Here is a 16128-nt window from a genome sequence, read left to right as displayed (position 1 = left end):
AATATTTTTTAGCCTTTTATCCTTGCAAAAATTTGCGATTTTGGCCCCCTGTGTTTGGGACACGCGGCGTCTTCTCAGCACATTTGCAATGTTTTGTAAAGTTAATTGTTATTTTTTTGTTAGAGAGTCAAAATCAAAACTTTTTAAAAGTTAAGGAATCACAAATGCATTTAAGCCTATATAATATCACAAAATAATCATAAATTTTTTCTTACTCAAATAGTCAAGATGAATGTGTTACCGTCAAAACAAAACAAAAAAAAAAAATGAATGATTTGTGTCCTTTCTACCCAAGTTCAAGTCTTAGACTCGACAAAATTTATTTTTTATATTTAATTTTTAAGTCTTGTGTTATGTTTTTTATTTCAAAAGATATTATAAAATTTGAATTTCTTCTCTCACCCTCCAACCCTATCGTGCGCCCTCCATTTTCCTAATTTTTTTTTTATTAATATACGAGTCATGAACGAGTATTAATACCACCATAGACAATGGTTGTTATGAACTGTGTTGTAGTTGGTACTCTGAAAGAGAGTATCTCAATTTCTCATGCCAACGAGGAGAGGAACTAGATGTTAAGAATCTTGAAGTGAAGATTATTTTGTCATTGTTTAGGAAGGGTCTAACAAGCCTAAGTGAATAACGGAAATATCTCTAAACGAGTCACATAAGTGTCTCGGGTTGAAGAGAGGGTTTATGAGGACAAGATTCACCCGACTTATCAATGATGATAAGATCATCATGATGTTCCTCCATCCGGCTTATCAATGATGACAAGACCACCATGATATTCCTCCATCCGACTTATCAATGGTGATAAGACCACCACATGATGTTCCCCCACTCGACTTATCAATGACGATAAGACCATCATGGTATTACCCCACTTGACTTATCAATGATGATAAGACCATTGACCATGATATTATGAATTGATCGCCCACCCATATATAGTACTATTGAATTCTTGATCAAATACTTCAGAGTTGAATTGTATTAAAGAATGAGAAGATGTCTACAGTCTAGGAACATGACATATCTAAGGTTGTCAATCATGCTTGAGTCTAACTTTGTCTAACACACTCTCAAGTGTTTTTGAAAAAATAAGGTTGTCAATCATGCTTGAGTCTAACTTTGTCTAACACACTCTCAAGTGTTTTTGAAAAAATTTACACTCAAATCAAACGGTGTGGAAGCAGGTTTATAGTCAAAGAAATTATATTTCCTTAACATACTCGAAAAACTAAAAATACTCGAATCCAGATATCTTGATATCCTAATATCTCTAAAACTCTTGACTTATTAATAGGTTTTTGAATGTTTAATTTATTTCACAATTCACAATTAAGAACAATAAAATAAAATAAAAGAGAAATATCTCTAGAGGTTATTATTCTCCAATCTCCTCCAACATCCTGCTAGATAGGGTTCATGCCTATGGTGAAACTAATTTATATGCAGATATGTTAGGTAATCTACATTTTATTATTTTGATGGGTTTGTTTTATATTTCGATTTACTTTTTAGGGATACTATCCAGTTATGTAAGCATCATTGGCTTGCCTCCTTCTTTTAGTCTTTTCCATTGTTTTTATTCTTCTCGTTGAGGGCGAAACCTAAAAGTAGAAACAACGTTCGTGTCTTCTTCCTTGTTGGTTCTCAATTTATTCCAATTACAGTTGGATGACCATGTTTTGCATATGGTTATTGTAGTCATTAATACTTACTTAGTCAATGCAATGACCACCTGCAGCCTAGCTTCGGATACGGTTCAAGATTATATGTGGTGCAATGCAACTTTAATCAGAACGTAGCGCATTAGACATATACAGTTTCATAATTGATTAAGCCGCAGGATCAATGAGTTAAAGTAACGTTGATTGTGCTCACCTCCTTTCTGAAGATGAATTTGGTGTTGGTATATGTTTCCGAGACAACCATGCCTTTCAAATTGCACTTGATTGTGGCTTAAGTTAAGTTGTCTTTGAAAGTAATTGTAAGACATGCAGTGAAAAATAATTGGTTTTATGAGAATGAGCTAGGTAAGGGGTGCTGACATAGTTGAGAATCAAAGGGTACAAATACAAATGACTCCAAAATTTACAATTAGCATCAAATTCTATACTGGCTAGACTCTGAAATTCAACTAGATACTCTCTATCAAAACACAAGAGAAACCAATGATTAACCTACATCAAGAGGACACAAAATCCTAATAAGGCCGCTACATGGAACATTTTACGGGGACTATGAGTTATTACAAAATTTAACTGTGACTAAGATTTATTACAATTCAATCCCTGGTGTCACCTACATTTTAAACATGGAACAAATCGAATTCCAAAATTCACCTGCAAAATCACATTCGAAAAACAGATGTTTGCTATTTTTTTGATGAGCTACACATGGAAATCTTGTAGCAACCTCTAGCCCTTAAGCAGAAACCTTGTTGTGGAATAATCTCCAAAAACAAAACAAAACAACTATTTATATTTTATAATTTATTTTAATTTTTAATAAAAACTTTATTAAACTATACCTATTTATTTTTGCTATATTGACAATTACGCATGTTCATGGACTATTCCCTTCCCACACACAAAAAGTTCATGGACTACTTATTTTTCCTATATTTCCTAAACAAAAAAAAAACAATAACAAACTAAATATATTCTATAATTAATTTTAGTTTTTAGTAAAACTAAAACAACTTATTCAAACGTTTAGCTCAGTTGATACGGACATTACATAATATATGTAGACATCAAAGTTGAAATTCGAACACCTCATTTATTTACCTTAAGAGGTGAATTTATGGCCACTTAGACTACTTAAACAAAACCAAAAAAAAAAACTTATTCAAAGAGCTTATAACTTACGAACAAAAGAAAAAACAAAAAGCAGTTTATAACATTACATGAAAGTAATTTCACTCGGCATTTAGTTCCAATCTGTTTCTGATTGTTGTGAAAGTGCCTCAAAATTGAAGAAATTGGAATTCTGGTAGCAGAAAATCGGTGGCCGATTTTCAGAGCACGGTGGCCGATTTTGGACTCTGTTTTTTTGTCTGTTGGTTCTGTAAAAATCGGTGGCCGATTTGGTAAGCACGGTGGCCGATTTTGACAGCAGAAAATAAAACATAAACGTATTTTCGGGCCTAGATTTGTTCTAGTTTTATTGAGGATCCTTTTACTATAAATATATGCATTGTATCAGTGTAAACCTTGAGAGATAGAGGGGGCTGAAACAAGGGTTTAGAAAGGCAACAACAAAACTAGGGTTTGTGTAGAGTTTGTCTCTTTGGAACAAACACTAGGTTTTGAGGGTTGATTCACCTTGGGAAACACTATTAGGATTGAGTCTCTTGGTTACGGGAAGAGGCTGGGATTTGGGTAGAATTAGGCGGGAGACTTATTCTTGTAACCCATTGAAATCTCTTTGTAACGTTACTCATCATATAGTGAAACGGGGGGCTGCTCTCTCCCCCAGACTAGGTCAATTTGGACCGAACTGGGTCAACAAATTCTTTGTGTTCTGTCTTCCTTTTCTCTCGCTGTTGTTTTCTACTTTTGGCTTGTGATTATAATTGTTCCATACACTTTGATTTTGGTTGCTTAATTATCCCTTGCCCCACACATCAAGTTGTTATTGGTGTGAGTTTTTCATCGAATTCGCAACACTGATGACACCTTCACTCGAGAATTTACTTGCATAATACCTTTTGTAGTCTCAACTTTATTATTGCTAAACATGAAATACTAGTTGAGAGCAATAATTAGTTTGTTTGTTTTCAACAATTTTATATTTCAGTAAATAATTTCTTCTTTGAAAGAATACTTCAGTAAATAGTTAAAAACACGAATACCTGTAATCATGATTTTCGTGGCTTAATACTAACACCAAGATTCTATCATGTTCAACTTCTACCAATTTGTGTCCAGAATCCAAACTTTCATTAAATTGATGACAAATCAAAACTTGATTATTTGAAAGAAGAAGAAGAAATAATAAACATAAAAACTCAAATAATGGCCCAATGTACTGTGGCTTTACTTTTGCAATTCATGCATACAAAATGAATACGGGACAGGAGAGTGTATTTTGATGACATCCCCCATCAAATTTCAATCACTATGACATAGATGCCAGAGGAGATTCGCATCAGGGCTCATCTGCTGCACATTTTAACTGGCTCGTTCTTCAGTACAACAATTCACATCAGGGTTGCGCATTATACCAAGCTTGCTGGACAAACCAATCTATCCAGTATTAGTCAAACTTAAAAGTATTTGGCCATACCACGACCTTCGACACTCAGTTTTGTAGCCTGAAGCTGCTTCTTTTTTGGTGCCCTCAACTGCTGCAATTTCTTATTCATCTGCAGTTAACCATCCACATTGGTCAAATTCTACTAATAACTATAGCAGCAGACATAATTTTCAATCTTTATGTGTATCTCAAGAGTTTCAAAATGAACTTCACTCAGTCAAATTTCAGTCAGAAAGATTTAGAATTTCAAGGTTATAAAAATAATATCTTCATGTTAAGCTCATACATGTGCTCTCCCTGCAGTGTGCTTATCAAACAATTTGAGAGAACATGTCATATCATCCTATACTTAACTATATATAGTTATATACTGATGCATCCCTGCTGGCATATGCCCCCATTCTCACACTCACGGTATTTTGGTCTTACAATGTACATACACAACAAATAATATGCATACAGGAAGAAAAAAAACAACAGCATGGCTTTCTGTTCATGACTAGCGTAGATTCAACAGATTATTATAGAACAATGGTACCAGAAACAGCATTAGGCCAAAGATTGGGTGCAAAACACCATATGGAGATCACAGAGATTTTGTTCTAAAAACATGATATCCACAAGTTGGGAATGCAAGGGAAGATTACTTGACATCTTGTGACATATATCCTTGCTGAAATTTAAACCAAAAGCCAGAACCCATTCTATCCAAAATATCAGAAACACCCAAAACATACATGTAAAAAAGGCATTGAGCATTGTTATTGGTAACTGACATCCAGTATCCCATGTTTAAATCATCCAACTTTTATTCATGAAACTATATAATCAAACATATGGCATGTGATATGGCAAATTTCTCAAAGCACAATGTAAAGTCGCTAGGTGATTATTGTGTTTGTTCACACGCCTGCTTATTTATTGGCATAAAAACTGGTTTCCATCTGCCCCATACACTAGAAACTTCACCGTTGATATAAGCCGCACACAAACTAAACTTCAAAGGAATTTGCTTGTCATTGGAAGTTGGAAAGGAGCAAAGTAAAAAAGTTGAAACAATATTTGAAACTGTATACACTAAAAGCTTAAAGAACCCAAAAAAAAAAGGATGTAAAAGGGTGAAGAAAACCCAAAACTTAAAAAACACCTACCTTCATACGATGCTGGTCTTGTGTAGCTTGTTTTGCTCGTGCTCTGATTTCATCGGGGTCAATTTTAGATTGGGGACGGATCACAAAATCCAAAGGTGTGGCTTCTGGCCTTGATGCATGTTGCCTGGAAGACGACTCTCCGGACCTAGGCCTGCATTACAATTATAAATTTACCATCCCGGTGATTCCTTAAGTGAAACTGAACAACAAATATCATAAACATCGTTCAATCCTTACTGTGAAAGATCCAAATCAAGATCACCGTCTCTTGATTGCATCCCTGCAGCTTTAGTTGCTGGCCTGTAAAAGTTCAAGAAAACTATATAAATCCAACCTGTTACTATGCAATAAGTAAATCTAAACCAAGCAATTCAAAAATAGAAATGTAAAAGCGTACTTTTTAACCGATGGCCTCCTGTAAGGAACCCTATCATCCTCAGTATTTCGCATGTCTTCAAACCGAGTACTCTTGTTAAATATAGGTCGGCTCTGAAATCACAAAAAAGATGACATAAACATAAAATCTTACTAATAATGAACTCATGAAAGGATAACACACGTAAAATAATGTCTTCAAGAGTCAGCCATTTTAGGTAATTGTAAAGCACACAAGATAATCCAAAACACAACACAAAGAAAACCCCACCCGAGTTTTCTTCTCTAGCATTTAAACACTGTATAAAGTGAAGGGAATTGAACAGCTTTGAAAATAAGAAAAACAAGATAATGACGGCGCAAGAGTTTAGTAATATCTTATACTTACCCATTTATCAACCAAATCCTTGGCTAATCTCCTATTTACATTGATTTCTTCATCGGACCTTGATAAAAACATAATAACCTGGCAAAACAATGAAAATATCAGTCCAGTATATTACTTCCAAATTCCAATAACAAACCACATTTAGACACCCCTATCGTTGTTTTGTTCACATCATCAACAGAAACCCACCTTTCCAAGACCACTTCTCTTCAGCTGTTCTCTTCTATCATAATGCTCTAGATCTATAGGTAACTGCATAACAAGAAAAACGGATACAATGCTAAATAATCTTGGTAAAAAATAATTGCATCTAAATCATCATAATGGTATGAACTCGTTACATCATTCAAAATCTTCAAAATTGCTGTCCGTATGTTGATATTTGGCAGACTTCCATCAGGAAGTGGCTCAAGCCAACTCTTCAATAAATTTAGCACTCCGTGATCTAAAAACTCTAGCTGAAGCTGTTTCCTGTGAAATAGTATGTGAAAAGTTATTGTTAAAATAAGGAAAAGATTTACCATAACAACAGTCTAATGTAGCAGGAAATCATCAGCTTACTTTGAGAGGACTTCTATAAGAAGAGGCAACTTCTTGAGTTTATTGACTGCGGGCTTGTGCTGCCGATTAAGCTCAGCATCCTCTTCTGCTGTAACCTCAAGCTCAGCCATAACATTCTCAACTAATAAAGCAATTTCTGCAGGACTTCTCTCGTTCTTCTTCTTTTTCTTCCCCATCTTGAAAAGATCCTTGATTTCATCATCTTCCTCACCTTCCTCGGCCTAGTAAATGACATAATAGAGAGAAGGTATCAGAAAAGCTTTTGATATTACAAGAAATCCTATAAATGATTTCATACAAGAACAAAAATCTATGACTAAATTATAACTGAGAAAGTTTGACCTCAAAAAACAACCATTGCATATTTCATTTTCCAGCACTCTACAGCTGATTTGAAGAACTTGAAATGGCGAAGTTATCTAACAAATTTTAGTAAAAACTAAAGCAAAAAATCTTACTAAAAAATTAAGGGAATAAATTATTAACCTCTGGAGCATCGCCAGGAGAACGCGGTTCATCGTAACCATACAAAGCAGGCTCTACTCCAGTGTCGTCTATAAAGTTATCATCATCCATATTCCTGGCACCTTCATTATCATCCTGGATGACAGAAACAACAAAGTAAACTAACATCAGATACTGTTCACAACCAAAATATTACTCCAAACAACACAAAAAGAAAAACAATGTGCCCCAACTAAAAGACATGACTAATAATGATCTATCAGGGTCTATGAAGCCCGGATACTCCAAAATGGTGCCGTACCCGTGTCGGATACGTATCGGATACCGATACTCCGCGGATACTCCCGGATACGTATCCCAGAAGTATCCGAATGATTTAATTTAATTTTTATTTAAAAATATATTGGATACCTTAAGGATACGTTAAGGATACTCCCGGATACGTATCCCAGAAGTATCCGAATGATTTAATTTAATTTAATTTAATTTTTATTTAAAAATTTTATTTGTATTTTGATCACAAGTATTAATTTTTGTAAATTGGGATCATTATATTGGCCATTACTTGAAAAGGGTGACTATCTTCATACTACCTTGGTATCATCATATTGCAGGTTGTTTATATGGTATGTTTTGGTTTAAAGGATGCTATCTTAGTTGGTGAATGGTCCATTGTATTTTGACTTGGTGTAATTAGTTTTAAGATTTCACCCTATTTATTTTTTGTGCGTTTATGTCTAATATATATATATATTAAAAAAAATTGTAAACGTATCCAAGCCGTATCGTATCCTAAATTTCAAATTTTTGACGTATTCGCGTACCCGTATCGTATCGTACCCGTATCCGTATCCGTATCGGGGCTTCATAGATCAGGGTAGAAAGGAGAGGGTTTCCATAAAGTACACATCATAGAGAAATAAAGCATCCACTATTCTCATACATAAGACCCTGTTTGGATAAACAACTTAATTTGCAGCTTATGCGCTTATTTTGACAAGAGCTTATATAAACAACTTGGTTCACATTATAGAGAAATAAAGTATCCACTATTCTCATACATAAGACCCTGTTTGGATAAACAACATAATTTGCAGCTTATGTGCTTATTGTGATAAGCACTTATATATAAGCTATTTCTATAACAAAAGATAAAATTAAATTATTTATGTATAATCTATAAGCTGTTTTCATAAGCTAACTTAGAAGACTAATAAAAATAAGTTGAAAACAGCTTATGAACATGTCCTAATCTGTTTTTATAAGTTCTCCCAAACTATCTCAGAAGTGTTTATGCCGGTAGATAAGCCCAAATAAGCCAATCCAAACAGACCCATCTCTTAAATACACAATTTGAAGCTACTCTACAACTCTTAATTGATGAACAAATCAATTGAAATTGAAATTAGATAACAAACTAAAGTCTAATCACATTCAATAAAATTAAAATTGAATGATGAAAAGGATAATCCAAAATCACAAATGTACCTCAGAATTTCCAGCAAGTGCATCCCACATCTCATTAACTTCACCTTCACGATCATTCCCACTTTTCCCACCAACCCCTCTCTTAGAACCACCAAATTTAGACCCACCCTTTCCACTACTACTACCCCCTTTCAGCCTCTTCTCCTTCTTCCCAGACCCACCTTCCTTCCTTTTCTTCCGCTTCCTCCCTTCATCTTCCTCCTCCAATTCATCTTCCAGCTCCGGTGGCAGCGCCATTGACTGTTTTCCGGTATCACTTTTCTTAATCAAGCGTTTCCTCGGCTTTGATTTCGACGAATCGTTGTCGTAAACCGGTGTCTGTGACCGGGCACGATCATGAAAATTGTCGACATCTTCTTCTTCGAAATCGTCGAGTTGTTGTGGCTCCGGTGATCCTTCGCCGTCGGATTGTACGTCGTCGTAATCCATCAACGGTTCACCGTCTTCATCACGATACCTAAAAAAATCGAAATTGAATTGAATTGAATCGAATCGATGAAAATCAAAACCCTAAAGTGAAAAAATTCTAGAGAGAGAGAAACTTACGGATTGTCTTCGTAACCCATGGTGGATTGAAAATTGTGTTGTGAATTGGGGAAAGTGTGAATTATTTATAAGAACTAGGATCGGGTTTTTGTGCAAGGTTGTGAAGAAGAAGGTATGAAATTGAAAGATAAAAATAAAACGGGTCGGGTGGGTATAAATAATAGATGGTGCAAGTGGAGTGTATTTTTTTTTACAAAGGTAGAGGAGTGTATTTTGTTTTGTTGTCTTTGGAAGGTGATCAAATTATTTGGATAAGTGAGACGACATGTATTATTTAGATTGAGGGAGTGATCAAATTATAGGTTATGTGTTTCTTAAAAAAATACCATAGACTCCCTAAAAAAGAAACTATACAACTGATAAAAAAAATATTTGAGTCAGATAAGATCGGAATGGATGATAAAGTTTTTAAGGCAATTGATAAATTAGTTGATAACGGATAAATAACTGTTTGAATTTGTAGAGTTAAGTAAAATTAGTTGTTGAACTAACTTATAAATATAAAATGATATAAAAATAAGTTTATTGTCCGTACAAAATTTTCAAATTTTGCTTTTAGTCTTCTAAAATTGTTCATTAATTTTCAGTCCTCATGGACAAAAAATTTATTCAAAAATGTAAAGGAAAACATTCGTCAAGTCAAAAACATGGACAAAAACTTGTGACACAAAACATTTGGAGGATCATTGTTGAAAATTTTTAGAGGCACTAAAGCAAAATAGGTCTTATTTATAATACACAAATAGGTAAATGAATAATCACGTTACAATCCACTCATTAGTGGGAGTTATAAGTATGTGGAAGGTTAATGGATGGACATCCACTAATTGATATACTATAACAACATCAAAATTAACCTGTTTTTCAAAAGTTCATAAGACGTTAATTTTGAGGTATCTAATTGACATATCATATGATTTACGATTAATGTAAAATTTTGCAGATATGGTCTATGTTATAATATTTTTCAATCCAACGGTCAATTTTATAATTCAGTTATACAATAAACAAATTATCCTCGGTGTCATATATTAAGTTTGACACATTGGTCTCAATTGATCTTCTCCCATAATTTATATTGTTTCTATCAATAACTCTAACTTCTGATCTCCCTGTGGGCTTAGCTCAATTGACATGAACATTACGAAGTCGGGTTCAAACCTCAGACACCCCACTTATTCACCTTATAATATAAAAGTGAACTTCTAGTCACTAGAGTACTTATAATGGAAATGTTAAACAAGTACCCTTGATGCATTGTTTAAGCAACAAAAAGTAGTCATTTTTGTATTTTGACTTTGGTTGACTTGCTTCTAAAATCTGGTTACATCATTGTTTAAAATGTGGGATACATTTTCTCTGGCTAATGAAAACGGTGACCTAGTAAATGAGTCTAAGATTAGCCTGCTAGTTCATCATCCATATGAACACATTTAAGATACATTTTTCAATTTATGTAGTCTTTTATTTGGAGAAATGTCAGTTCACTAAACCATGCCGAAAAAAATAAACACTGCGTGAGATTCCACGCCATTATTTGAATTTTGAAATTTAAAAAAAAAAAGGTGAAATTTTTACACAATTGAAAGTCTACATGAATTACAGAGTTCAACTCTTCCATTGATGAGAAGATTATTATCCTGTAGTTCTACCTAATGCACTGTACATACATTTACTACATTTCTCATGTTTGTGGTTTTTCTCAAGTTCAGAAATGTTGCAAAATTACTCCTGTTTAGAATTGCAATCAATTCATTGGAGTAAAGTTTCATGCATTACATTTACAAACTAAAATGAATAGAAAAAAATCAACAAGTACAGTCTTCTATTTAGCAAGAAAAGGATACTTGGACTCAACATAGTTTTCTTCGTCCCATAAGAATGATCCAAAAGCAACAGATTCCAAAACAAGCATAGTCAAGCCTGAGAAGGTAAGTGAAAGAACTTCATCATTGGTACTTTCAATCGAACCATCGCCAGAGAGGCGGATATCAGGCCTTCCAAAGATGGCCTGAGTTTGCTTTTCAATCAATGATATAGCTTCCTTGGAGCGTACGGTAGCAAGTCTCTGAAGTGCCTCTGCATCCAACTGCGTCACATAATCTCTCAGTCCAGATGATTTGCCTTCACCAGTATTCATGTCATCCATTTCATAATAACCTTCGTCGTCAGGATAGATCCTAATCAAGGAATCTGAATCCCAGAGCTTGTTTGGTGGCGATGGTTCATCAAAACTAACATTTTCTTTACCCAAATCCTGTGGAAGTGTCCCCACTGACCTCTCAAGTTGAAACCGTTCATCAACCCGTTTGAGAAAATATCCGTACATTATTGAAGCAGCGTATAACTTACCCAGCTTGATTTTGCTAATCTGAATAATTGTCTGGAGAGGACCCACAACCCGTTCTCCTAGTACCAGAGATAAGTGACTCTGTATCATCTCAAATGCCTCTGAAGAATGAACAGCTTCTAACTTAAACTCTTGATTTGGCCATGAATCCACTTGTTCATTAGGATCTAAGGTTGCTGATATTTTTGGGATCATTGAAATTTTGTTCTCTTTGAATTTGTTCACGATTAAGCAGTACATTATCTCTTCCAGTGTTGTGCGCTTTTCCTTCTCTTTAATTTCAGCTATCCTCCTAATATTCAGATTTAAAAAGATTGATCACATTTACACTACCAATAACTAAATAAACAAATAACCAATATTGATGCAAATATATTCTACTTTAACGTTTCAATCTTTCAGTGGTTTGGCAGATAAAGGGTGAAGAGCACACAATTCCTAATTAATTAAATTAACATGAGATGAAAAGAGGTAAGGACTATTACTTACTCACAAGTAAGTGTGTGTGTGCGTACTTGCACATGATCTTAAATTAATAATATAAGTAGCTAGCTCCATGCAGCTGACATGACAAGATCTTACTGGCAAGAATATGCATGTGTGTGGCCAGTCTCATAATGCAAAAGGGAAATATCTTTTTAGGTAGGCACTAAGTAAACATTGTATAAGACAAACTAACATTTGAAAGAAAATATGGACTAATATAGTGTTTGGATATGCTGCTAACTCCTCAATCTCACAGCCCAATTCTAATTCTGATGTGTTTTTCAAAGCTATAAACTGCATAACCTAACTAACGCATGCTATTGCCATGGTTCCACTTGGATACCATTCGTATCCAAGTTTTGCTTTACCATTCGTATATTACTCATGACTGCCTTCTTTTTAAGTCACACACCCCACACAAACTTTCAAAAGTAGTTTATCCAAAAAAGCAAGGCTTTTTCATACCACTAAGACTTCGATCATTAACCATTTATGTATATCAGTAAGAAAATTACAAACTCAAGAAGAAAAGAAAGAAAAAAATCACAAAGGAACCCCTAAAACATTGAATGTGCAGGCAAACGTTCTTACTAACAATTCACATGAAGACTTTTAGTACTGGAAAGATTTTAGATAGTATGATAACACAATATGTGCCTAGAACAATAGAAAAAAATCAAAACCATAAGCAGAGATTCCACGATTTTTTATTCATGGGTACAGTTGTCCAAAGCCCTTTGATTTTTTAAGTTTTCCTTTCCACATAGCTAGTTCTAGTCAAATCATGGGAAAGGAAAGGATTGCTATACTTACTTATAAAGGGAATCCTCGTATGATGTAGACGATTCTTCTTTGTGGGCATCTCTTTCAGTCTGAAGTTTCTCTAGCTGCTGATCAATGGTTGCTAAAAACAAATGAGGATGGGTTCGCAAAATTTGTTCCAACAGCTGACCAACTGGTGACTCAAATTGGAGAGGAGGAGAAGGCACAAAATTATCACTTGAATCTGTAGATGCTCTCACAACTAACCCTCTACCTCGAAAACTGTAGGGTTCATTGTAATGTTTAGCATTGTAAGATGGAGGACAACTCTGCAGAAAAAAAACACGTGACAGCTGTTTAGTTTCTGAAAATTCCTCCAAGAAAATGACATACATTCTAGTATTATGCTATAAAAAAACACATGATAAATTTTTATATTATCCTTTATGTCTGTATCACAAAATGACATACATTTTAGTAATATGTGACCAGTTTGAAATTCCTACCAAAAAAAGCAAAAAACAGTTTGAAAAGACAATAAGCCATGCTAATCCATAAAGGAAGCTCATGTACAAGTCTAACTGACATCTTGTTTACTTTAACAAACTTCACCGTGCAAGTTGTAAGGCAACTACCAAGAAGTAAGTTTAACAATGATATAGACACTGATGATAAGTTATTTTGTGGAAGTATGTAATGGAGAAAAAGGGTTCAAGAACAAAACAGACGAGCTCAAAACTTCAGAAATAGGTAGGAATCAAAACAGCTTACCTATTACTCCCTCCGTTTCAAAATAATTGTCTCTTTACCATTTTTTCTTTTTCTCAAAATAATTGTCACTTTAGAATACCAATGCAGCATTTATTATTATTTTCCATTATTATACCCTTATTTATTGAATTTCATCCAACTTAACTACTCTACTAATTACAATTAATAAGGGTATTTTAGTAAAGGATATTAACTTTACCATTGAAATCAACACAATTAATCATTTCCTTAAAAATCGTGCACAAACCTTAAATGACTATTATTTAGAGACGGAGGGAGTAATAATGTATTGTGTAGTTATGAGTTATAGATAGGTGAAAAACCATTAGAGATCCGAAAGATACATAAAAACAATTTTTTAAGCATTTACAAACAAAACAATATTTAAGGTTAAGGGAAAAAATAGTTGGAGAAATGGATAGTCAATGTGGGTTCTTTGTAGCCTACACAGTGTTACTAATTGCAGATCGCGTAAACTAGCAGTTTGCTCAAGTTCCAATACATGACAATGCTATAACGGCTTTAGCCACTATTTCATAATATTTTGTACTAAATAGCCTATTGCGGAAGAATAGCAGTTTGTTAAAATTCCGATACACAACAGTGCTATAGCCGCTATTTCATAATATTTTGTACTAATACAATAGAGAACGGCAAAACACAATAGCGATTTGTACAAATTCCACTATGCAACATCGCTATAACACTATTTAACAACACTGAGCTTCCAAGCCTCAGGAAATATAATTAACATTTTCATAACAAGCTTGTGCTATGCCATGAAACCTTAAATACATGAATTAAATCAATAAGATTACAGTAATTACCATGTAATTTGATAAAAACAAAACATTGCTATAGCACCGCTACAGCGCTATTTAACAAACACCACCATAGCACTGCTATTTAGTTTGAACTAAATCAGCTTGAGCTATAGCTGTAATTTCATAATATTTTGTACTAAATAGTGTACTGTGGAACAATGGCGATTTGTTCAAATTTCCACTGTGCAACATCACTATAGCACCCACCGCTAAAACACTATTTAACAACACTGAGCCTACAAGCCTTGTGAATCAATATAATTAATATTTTCATAATGAATCTTGAGCTATGCCATTACGACAAAAATACATGAAGTAAATCAACAAAGTAAGCACCATTTAATTTGACAAAAAAACAAAACACCACTAACTAACTAACTAACAAGATATTATTCAACTCACAATCACATTACATCACAACAGCCATATATACCAAGAATACATTTTAATTTTATATAATTAAGGAATCATTTACTATTACTACTAATTCAACTTATCCTAGATTTTGATACATCGCTGCGAATTCCTTTCAGCAGTAACACAACTAAACTAACTTCTAAGAGAATCTTAACTGATTTTGCAACTAACATTTTCTTCTTCTTTTTTTCTCCCTTTCTTTCTAAACTTGCAACTAACTGATATAGCAATAAAATCCTAAGCTCAAATTGCTTACATATTTCATCATACTAATTTTTAATTGTTGATTATGCAAATAAATTGATAAGAGAAAGTAAAAATTGAATGATATAAAAAGCTTACCTTAAGAAATCCAGTGGAAAGAACATTCTTAGCGTCAGAAACATGGAAATGGCGGAATTCCGGTGACCGGAGCAAGGATGAAGATGGAAGAACCACCATAACGTCGCTGATTGCAGCACCTGAAACTTGCATTGTTGCTATTGCAAGTTTCTTGCAGCTGTTTATAATTAAAGTAAATTAAATTAATAATAATCAAAGAAAGTGAGGAGAAGAAGAGGAAAAAGAAGGAGAAGAAAGTTGTTACAGATTTTTTTCTCTTTGAATTCTGAAATGTCGTGACTCTGAAGAACACGGATAACGTAATGAACGAATCGAAACGTGTGCGTCAAAATGGAGTACTAATTTTATGACGACAGAATCTTATATGGTCCACCGTGGACAAGGATTTAGAGTCATTTCATTAACAAGGATATACGGTCAAATACAAATCAAAAAACATATAAATCAAGTCATAATTATAAATTAACAATTTTTAATGTAAAAATTGTTAATTTTGAATGTTTAAACAATGTTATAAAACATTTGTTAACCTTTTTTATATACTCCCTCCATTCCTTTTCTTTTGATGTTTTAGAGTTTCAGTTATATTCCAAAACTTTTGATGTTTTAGTGAATTTATTATTGTTTTCTCAAGTTTACCCTTGTTGGAAAACACAATACACTATTAAAATAGTTGTGACCTTTGGTTTATCACATATGAATTTAATGATAAATAAGGACATTTTAGTCAAAAACACATAAAAATTTATATACTTTAATTACTTCTTAAAACTTGTGCCAAGAGCTAAAACATCAAAAGAAAATGAATGGAGGGAGTAGTATTTAAGCACTTAATATTTAATCTAGCACCGGAGGGAGAAAGAAATTAAAAAAAAATGAAATATGTGATAGATTTGTAATGTGAAAAGAGGAGAGATATAGAGAGAAAATAAG

The 16128-nt window shown here is 33.7% G+C and overlaps 2 protein-coding genes across 2 annotated transcripts; both read right to left on the bottom strand.

Annotated features, from left to right (window-relative positions):
* Positions 1 to 3930: 3930 nt before the first annotated feature.
* Positions 3931 to 9372, bottom strand: IWS1 (Transcription elongation factor (TFIIS) family protein). The gene is made up of 11 exons (XM_085714085.1): positions 9244 to 9372; positions 8698 to 9154; positions 7231 to 7344; positions 6745 to 6965; positions 6525 to 6654; positions 6373 to 6435; positions 6184 to 6261; positions 5818 to 5909; positions 5658 to 5720; positions 5421 to 5571; positions 3931 to 4378 (listed from the first exon to the last, which is right to left on the bottom strand). The coding sequence occupies exons 1-11, from the start codon at positions 9261 to 9263 to the stop codon at positions 4280 to 4282; spliced, it is 1488 nt and encodes a 495-aa protein (XP_085570211.1). The 5' UTR covers positions 9264 to 9372; the 3' UTR covers positions 3931 to 4279.
* A 1407-nt stretch (positions 9373 to 10779) lies between these two features.
* Positions 10780 to 15527, bottom strand: LOC146920630 (beta-casein (DUF760)). The gene is made up of 4 exons (XM_085714086.1): positions 15440 to 15527; positions 15196 to 15352; positions 12893 to 13170; positions 10780 to 11885 (listed from the first exon to the last, which is right to left on the bottom strand). The coding sequence occupies exons 2-4, from the start codon at positions 15325 to 15327 to the stop codon at positions 11069 to 11071; spliced, it is 1227 nt and encodes a 408-aa protein (XP_085570212.1). The 5' UTR covers positions 15328 to 15352; positions 15440 to 15527; the 3' UTR covers positions 10780 to 11068.
* Between the last annotated feature and the right edge of the window lie 601 nt (positions 15528 to 16128).

Source organism: Medicago sativa, chromosome 5 (assembly GCF_051527215.1).
Source record: "Medicago sativa cultivar Bolivia chromosome 5, Bolivia_mono, whole genome shotgun sequence".
Classification (NCBI taxonomy): domain Eukaryota; kingdom Viridiplantae; phylum Streptophyta; class Magnoliopsida; order Fabales; family Fabaceae; genus Medicago; species Medicago sativa.
Note: the sequence above shows the minus strand (reverse complement) of the source record. Positions and strands in the feature narration are given on the sequence as shown.

Excerpts from the sequence above, each read along its gene's own strand:
- IWS1 (XM_085714085.1), bottom strand. The coding sequence starts at position 9,263 with ATGGGTTACGAAGACAATCC. Across the intron at positions 7,345-8,697 it reads CACTTGCTGGAAATTCTGAG|GATGATAATGAAGGTGCCAG; the intron begins GTACATTTGTGA and ends TCTGTCATCCAG. Across the intron at positions 5,910-6,183 it reads AGGATTTGGTTGATAAATGG|AGCCGACCTATATTTAACAA; the intron begins GTAAGTATAAGA and ends TTGTGATTTCAG.
- LOC146920630 (XM_085714086.1), bottom strand. The coding sequence starts at position 15,327 with ATGCAAGTTTCAGGTGCTGCAATCAGCGACGTTATGGTGGTTCTTCCA. Across the intron at positions 13,171-15,195 it reads TTTCCACTGGATTTCTTAAG|AGTTGTCCTCCATCTTACAA; the intron begins GTAAGCTTTTTA and ends TTTTTTCTGCAG. Across the intron at positions 11,886-12,892 it reads TACGAGGATTCCCTTTATAA|GAGGATAGCTGAAATTAAAG; the intron begins GTAAGTATAGCA and ends TCTGAATATTAG.